The sequence below is a fragment of the Galeopterus variegatus genome, unplaced genomic scaffold, assembly GCF_000696425.1.
Source record: "Galeopterus variegatus unplaced genomic scaffold, G_variegatus-3.0.2 Scaffold12016, whole genome shotgun sequence".
Taxonomy (NCBI): Eukaryota; Metazoa; Chordata; class Mammalia; order Dermoptera; family Cynocephalidae; genus Galeopterus; species Galeopterus variegatus.
Genome location: NW_007738127.1, coordinates 23,629 through 32,041, shown reverse-complemented (window position 1 = coordinate 32,041; position 8,413 = coordinate 23,629). Strand labels below are relative to the sequence as shown.

The 8,413-nt window shown below is 40.1% G+C and overlaps 1 protein-coding gene across 1 annotated transcript in view; it reads right to left on the bottom strand.

The window, feature by feature from the left end:
• The window catches only part of LOC103610908 (FAS-associated factor 1-like), a gene marked incomplete at both ends in the record, with an annotated part of 18,102 nt that extends 10,103 nt beyond the window's left edge, over positions 1-7,999 (bottom strand). The window contains one exon of the mRNA XM_008594970.1: positions 7,953-7,999. Within this exon, the coding sequence (XP_008593192.1) occupies positions 7,953-7,999 (47 nt within the window). The remainder of the gene's footprint in view (positions 1-7,952) is intronic.
• Positions 8,000-8,413: the final 414 nt, after the last annotated feature.

The following is an 8,413-nucleotide window of genomic DNA, read 5'->3' as shown; positions in this document are numbered from 1 at the left end:
TAGATAGATAGATAGATAGATAGATAGATAGATAGATAGATAGATAGATAGATAGATAGATAGATAGATAGATAGATAGATAGATAGATAGATAGATAGATAGATAGATAGATAGATAGATAGATAGATAGATAGATAGATAGATAGATAGATAGATAGATAGATAGATAGATAGATAGATAGATAGATAGATAGATAGATAGATAGATAGATAGATAGATAGATAGATAGATAGATAGATAGATAGATAGATAGATAGATAGATAGATAGATAGATAGATAGATAGATAGATAGATAGATAGATAGATAGATAGATAGATAGATAGATAGATAGATAGATAGATAGATAGATAGATAGATAGATAGATAGATAGATAGATAGATAGATAGATAGATAGATAGATAGATTTTTTTTTTTAAGACACTGATTGGCAAGGGAAACTCTATGGAGAAATCTATTTTACACCTAAACTTCAACTAAAAGAGTGTTTTTATCCTTACTCAACTTTCCTCTACAAACCATGGTCCAGGTCCTTTGAAGGCAGTAAACAAAAAGGAAAGTAAACAGGAACTCTGCACTTGTTTATTATTTCAATTTTTGAAAGTCTATCCCATGGCAAAATCTTTGGGTATCTCTCTGTTGGGAAAATAGAATAGTTTGGTCAGGGCCCTTGCCTTGGGTCCCACTGGGTGTGGTTCAGCACCCTTTGTAAGCAAATTGTGTGTGTGGAGTTAGTCTGCATGTGTGCCAATGTATCTTTTTAGTTTTGTTGCTATTCTTGTGTTCTGCACAGAGAGAGAGCTTCAGAGAGAGAAAGAGAGAGAGAGAGAGAGGTAAAGAGAGAGAGTAGAGAGTAGTTTTAGTGAAGCAGGCAGCCGGGCGTTGGCTTCAGGCATCTGCCCGGCGCAGCCATGCTTTTCCAAACCTACGGCTTCCAAGGACATTTTGGCTGGTTACCTAGCTCATAGGCCTGCGTGTAAGGGATCTGGGGACCCAGCCTGTGAATGGGCCTGAGGGGTCTGTGGGTTCCAGACCCAGCCTTAGCTCGACAATCAGCCCAGTTGGTGCAGGATTACCAGCAGGTAAAAGAAACTTACAACTGGTGTGGTCAAGTAGCTTTACAATTGGCATCACGAACAGGATTAAAGACATTAGCCATAGCCAGACAAATTGGCATAGTTGTCAGGATTACACCACAGTTGGCATAGTCTGCGACAGGATTCTGAGCAGCTACATGAGCTGAAAGCCCTTGGAAGAAGGAGGAAATGAGGCTATCCTTGAGCATGTGGTGCCCAGTGGCCACTTTCCTGCTGACCGGGACCTGGCTATTGCTCACTATGGTCCAAACTGATCAAGATTTGCGGCAGAAAGCAGAGTCCTTGGAAGCATGGATGAATCACCTGGAGGATGACATGTGCAACTGGCCACTCCTGCCCCTCACACCAGGGAAGATGACCAACCCAGTGGTGAGTTGGGGGAGACCGTGCATCTCCAGGCATGACCTGTTGTCCACGAGAAATTGAGACAGTAAAGCAGCAGAAACAGGGAGAGCCCCTGGTGGCTGCAGCTATGAGACCTAGGGGTGGATGATGTGATGTGCTTTAGAGACGATGTAGTAAACGCATGTTGCATTTGTCTGAAGGCAAATGGCTTGAAGGGTGCCACTTAGACCTGATGGCCAGCCAGGTGCCGTAAAACTGAAGAAAAGAGTGCCACATGCAGATGGGCAGATGACCCGAGGATGGGTGCCTCTGCAGAATTTCAAGTATGTCTTCACCTGCTGAAAAAGTGGAAAAGTTAGTCTCCATTACTACACGCCTGTCTTGGTGGCAGCAGTTACAGAAAGAGCAGCGGATGTGCACAGAGGCTGGGCAGCCACTCCCTGATGGACTGGGCAAATGCAGATGTTTGAACTGTGGGAGAACACTGCAAAAAACTGCCTGAGACTGAGTAAACAGCCGGTGTAAGCCGAGCTGATTGAAGTAATTCAAAAGCCAGAATTTAAAAGACAAGCTGAGAGCAGGAGAAAAATGCGAGGGTGAAACAGATAAAATGTTTGCTAAAGACATTACTGAAAGGAATAAAATTCAGCACCAGTTAAAGGATGAGACACAAACGCAAGGCAGCTCACCAGAGAAGGGTTTTTTATTCAGCAGGCGCATCTGCTTTTATAGGGTTAGAAGAGAGCTGATAGGTTTGCTGAAGACACAGGGTGTTTGGGGATTGGATGGATTGCGTTGCTAAGGGGCCAGGAGCAGGGAGCCTGTGCTGATTGGCGTGCGATTCGCGCCAGCGGGAAGGAGAAGGCGGAAGAGAAGGGTAGCCAGTGCCACGATGGGGCGCGGCCGAAAGGGTTCTCATATGACCTAATAATTATCTTGGCAGCTAGGCAGCCAGATGCTAAGAGCCAAGACAATGGGGAAAATGCCGTAAAGGCATTTGAGAAGTTTGGGAGAGCACCCCTCCCAACCTAGAAGAACTAAGTTGTCCTGGAGGGCAGACCTGAGGTGTCATGGCCCTCAGCAAACTGCTCCCTGCATCCCAGCTGCTCTGGCTGGAGCAATCCTGCCTCAGCACCTCTGAAGAAAAAAAGCTGAAAAACTTAGTGGCATTCACGTTGTGTTAAGTTTGCAGGCCAGCAGTACGTGAGAGCAGTGGAGGCGTGGCAGCCTCCACCTAGATTTCAGAAGATGTATGAAAAAGTCAGGGAACTCAGGTGGAGACCTGCTGTAGGGGTGGAGCTGCTGCAGAGATCATCCATGGAACTGTAGGAGCGAGATTGCCCAACGCTATAGAGGTCCAGGTACCCCAGTGTGCTTAATGTTTGCCCTGTTTGGGTTTTGGATTTGTTTGGGGACTGTTTTTCCTTTCTATTCCTTCCTTCTGGAATGGGAATGTGTACCCAATGTCTGTCCCACTGTATCTTGGAAGTAAATAAACTTGTTTTTGACTCTTTACAGGTTCACGGCTGAAAGGAGTTTTGCCTTTGGTCTCAGATGAGACTTTGAACTTTGGACTTTTGAGTTGGTGCTGCAACAAGCTAAAGACTTTTGGGACTGGAATGGAATGTGTAACATGTAAATGTAAGGGTCATTTATCCTCGCTAAGAGAACCTCCCAGAACATTCTGAATGCATAGATTGTACAGTGAGGACCCTGAAGGGGTGGATTGTTGGGAAAACAATAGTTTGGTCAGGCCCTGCCCTCGGGTCCCACTGGGTATGGTTGAGCATCCTTTGTAAGCAAATTGTGTGTGTGGAGTTAGTACTCATGTACGCCAATGTATCTTTTTAGTTTTGTTGCTATTCTTGTGTTCTGCACAGAGAGAAAGCTTCAGAGAGAGAGAAAGAGAGAGAGTCTAGAGAGTAGTTTTAGTGAAGCAGGCAGTAGGGTGTTGGCCTCAGGCGTCCGCCTGGCACAGCCATGCTCTTCCAAACCTACAGCTTCCAAGGACCTTTGGGCTGGCAGCTCATAGAACTGCGTGTAAGGGGTCTGGTGACCCAGCCTGGTGTGTGTGGGGTCTGGGGACCCAACCTGGCATGTGAAGGGTTTGTGACCCAGTCTGTGAACAGGCTTGAGGGGTCTGTGTGCTCCAGACCCAGCCTTAGCTCGACAATCGGCCCAGTCGGTGCAGGATTACCAGCAGGTAAAAGAGACTGACAACTAGCGTGCTTGAGTAGCTTTACAATTGGCATCACAATCAGGATTAAAGACATTAGCCATAGCCAGACACTCTCTCAAAAAAAACCACATTTGTTTTAGAGATAAAATTGTGAGTCAAATCAGATTTTTAAAATAGGCATTAGAGAAAACAATACATAGAATGTAACTGGCTAGAAAGAGTATTTTCTAAATCAGAAAACCTGGGCATTTATATATCCTGAAAGCATAATGGTCAAGGTTTGAAAACTATGTCTTCTCTAGGTGTTCTCAATCAATTAAACAATGGAAAAATGAACATATTGTACAACTGTCTGAGTCATAAAATAAATATGAGTTGATAAATACCACCCACCTAGTGAACCATTAAATTACACTAAGAATTTGTAGTTTATTTTTAGAAAACAGAGCATCTGCTCTCTACTACTTTCTCCAAAAATAATTTCTAAAGAGACTCTGGACAATATGCTGAATAAATATTGGAACAAAATGTAGTAAATACACATGTACACACTTGATGTTTATTTATGACTGAATGAACGGTTTACATTTATGACTGCACAAGTTACACACATTATAAATATGTTGTGTTAGCAATATATTGTCTAGTGAAATAAGCCTTGGAGGAAAAGCCAGAAGACTTGCTTATATTCTTAACTCTATCAACATGATACTGTTTCATCTGGGCCATGTCACTTTATACCTTATTCTTTCTACCTGTAAAATACGGTAACAGTATCATCTGCTTTACTAGCCTATAACTAAAATAATAACTCTAAAGACTAAGCCATGGGAGAAAGACATTATATACATGTATTAAATTTCAACTTTTTACCCAAAGGAAAAATCTTCAAACAAAAGTTGTGACATGCCTGGCTTACAGATCTTGAAGGGGACAGAATGGTATAGAAGAAAGAGCATGTCTTTTAAAATGACATAATCCAGACTTCACCACCTGCTATTACACTTGCAACCTTAGGCAAGTCTATGTAAATACTCTAACCTTGAATTTTCCTGTCTGTGAAATGAATATTTACTGCTAAAGGGTTGTAATAAGTATTAAATGAGGAAAAATATGTCAAATTGCCTAGCATGGTGCCTTAAGCATTCAAAAAATGTTAATTTCATTCCCTTGGACTTTATGGTACATTAAAAACCATATTCCGAGTCTGGTGGTTAGCTCAGGTGGTTAGAACTCTGTTATAACACCAAGGTCAAGGGTTTGGATCCCCATGCCGGCCAACAACAAAAATGAAACAAAACGGAAAAAAAAAACTAGATTCTCACTTTCAAATTCATACAAAACTCTGATTTCAAGAAGAGCTATAAAGCACAAGGATATTGGCTCTTCCTCCTCAAAAAGAAATTTTATATTTAAAAAACCTCCTCTAGATTGTGTATAATTAGTACAATTGTTTTAATAACCTCTGGTCAAAAAATTAAGTGCCAACACTATCGGGAAAATAGAATAGTTTGATCAGGGCCCTCACCTCGGATCCAGTTGGGTGCGGTTCAGCATCCTTTGTAAGCAAATTGTGTGTGTGTGTGTGTGTGTGTGTGTGTGTGCGCGCGCGCACGTGCATGCGTGCGTGCGTGCGTGCACAGTTAGTGCACATGCGCGCCAGTGTATCTTTTTAGTTTTGTTGCTATTCTTGTGTTCTTCAGAGGAGAGAGAGAAAGAGAGACAGAGAGGAGAGAGGAGTTTTAGTGAAGCAGGCAGGCAGGTGTCTGCCTCGGGCGTCCACCCAGCACAGCCATGCTTGCCAACCTGCACCTCCAAGGACCTTTTGGCTGATTACCTAGCTCATAGACCTGCATGAAGGGGTCTGTTGACCCAGCCTGGCATGTGAGGGGTCTGCTGACCCAGCCTGGCATATGAAGGGTTTGTGACCCAGTCTGTGAATGGGCTTGAGGGGTCTGGGAGCTCCAGACCCAGCCCTAGCTCAACAATTGGCCCAGTTGGCAGGATTACCAGAAGGCAAGAGAGCCCAACAACTAGTGTGGTCATGGAGCTAGATAAACACATACACCACTGTTGTGGATATTTAATTATTTCCTATCAAAAAAGTTAATATCCTATGAGAATATCACATAATACAATAAGTTCTTTAAGCTACAGTATTGGTACCTCTTTTCTCTGTTAAGGTAAGAACTGACAGGTGAATACACAGACCATATTCAACTTTATTATAAAAATCAAACATATACGGCTGGCCAGTTTGCTCAGTTGGTTAGAGTGCAGCCTTGTAAAAAACAGTGAAAGAATATTACTACAAATATTTGATTTTCTTATGTAGATACAAGATTCATTAATTTAAAACAAGCAAACAAAACCAACAAAACCCTCTGATCTGATCAAAGTTAAACCCTCAATATTATAGTAACTTTATTAGAAACTAAGTACTGAATTTCTAGTCATAAAATGTATTAAGCAAAATGTACTGTGACAGAAGAGAGGAAATGTTTCCAGGGGAGAGGGAATTTCTACAGTTCACCTGTAGCAAACGCTATTAATTGTAAGATATATCCAATATTTACTCAGAACCCAGTAGCTAAACCTACAAGAGTTCAGCATAGCAAAAATTTTGACGCAAAAAGTGGTAATAACATTTACTCAAGAATAAAACTGAAGTCAAATTTAGCAGTCTAAATCTTTCTAAACAAAGAAGAAAAAAAAATGACCATGAAGGAAATTCCTATTATCATCTGGTTTGCTTTCTAGACAGGGGTTTCAATAAAATTGAATGATTTTGAACAACAAAAAAAAAAAAAAACAGTTTTGGTAAAGACTCTAGAAATCATCCACATTTACTCTGGACGAAACTGTTTCTAACAGTTTAAAAAAGGGGGTGGGGAATAGGTCTGTTTAGCACTGCTCTCACCTAAAAACCATTAATCATTGAGCTTAGAGAAACTTATGTTTAGTGAAATAAGCAAAGGACAGAGGGATAAATACTGCATGTAGTCACTCATAAGTGGGAGCTAGGACAGAAAGAAAGAAGGAAAGACCACAGTGGTGTATTGGACTTGCAGAGGGAGAAAACATACCTATGGATACAAAGTGGAGTGGGGGATATAGGGAAGGGGAGGGAGGTTGGGGATAATTGGGTGGGGAAGATGGGGTACAATCGCAATTTGTGGTAATGGGCATGCTGCCAATATGGATCTGGACTTCACATCTAGGTTACTGGGGGAACAATCGCTTTGTATCTCATGAATATTCATAACCAATAAAAAAGTACAAGAATGAAAAAAAAAAAAACACATTAATCATTAAGGGTGGTACAGGTACCAAAGAGAATTTTGCTTCTCTCTTAAATATACACAATTTCCTATAAAACGTAGCACATTTTGAAGTTCATGGTGAATTTTTTGATGTTTTTATAACAGCACTTTTCTTCCTCTCCAAAATAACCTCAGTCATAGTCTGCTGGTTCTGTTTGCCTCATCTGCACTTAGCAGATCATGCTTCAGTGACTTAGAAATCCTAGCCACCAAAATTCAAGCCAAAATTTGAATTGAGAGGAAAGGGGGAAAATCAAGTAATTAAACTACAGTTGGAAGGAAGAATGGTTTTACTTCCTATGACTTTATAGTATGTTCTTTTAATCCAGAATCAGAGCCTCCAATTCTAAGGAGAGAAAAGTTATGAATTTATTTTCAACGTAAGGAATTATGTTATAACTATTATAGTTCTCTTGGCCCCATCTTCCAATTTTACTTTCTGGCAATGACACAAAACCATTAAAACCATTCCACATGTTAACATTGGACTCTTCAGGTAAAACTGTTCATAGAGTACTCTGGGAAGTTTCATTATTAAGGACTTACCCAAATTGTTGCAAGTTATCATATATCTTATTTAGAAAACAAAAGGGAGGGGGTAAAAAAAGACTGCTGTAAGTATGGAGATAAAGCCTGTATAGTTAGACAGGAACCATAATCTGCAACTATCGAGCCATGTCTCATTTTCTCAGTGCCAGCGGTTTAAAGGATTCACTTCTTTCCATTTTATGAATCAGAAGATGAACCTGAAAAGCTTTCTTAAAAATAAAATAAAACCACCTTAAACGATGATATCACCCAATCTAAAATGATATTACACAGTCAAAGTTTGAGACTTTAGGGAATTAATGTAACTAATAAGAATGTCTAAAAGAACAATAACTATATTCATGAATTTATGCACCAAAAATTAAATGCTCTATTAAAAAGTGAAAAAAAAATTAACAACTTTCTCTTTTTTGCTCCACTAAATTGTCATTTTATCATTAAGCACTTTATAACATACCTTTGTAGAATGCCATTTTCCTGGGGTATTACACCATTGATAGCTGCCTGCAAACAAGAAACAGAGAAGGCCATTTAAAGAAACAAATAAATGCCCAAGGTGGGTGAGGAACACTGTAAAGGGAAATAAGTATTCTTTGAAAAATTGATTTAAACAAAATACTAAATGTTTCCTTAATAATGCAAAATTTTTCTATTAAATGTTTCCTTACTTCTCAACAATGAAACCGCATTTTAGAAGATTAAACAATGTGCATTTGGCATGTAATATCCCCAAACCTTCAAGTCATAAAAAGCCAATTCACAGTTTTCATTCAAGCAAAACACCCACAAAACCAATGTTTAAGGATATCAGAAGTAAAAGTAGTACCTTAAAGTAATCTTATTATTTCCTCTCTCACATAAAGAGGAGCAAGATATAAAATCACAAATGAAAAACTCCATGAGAATACAAAAATTAAC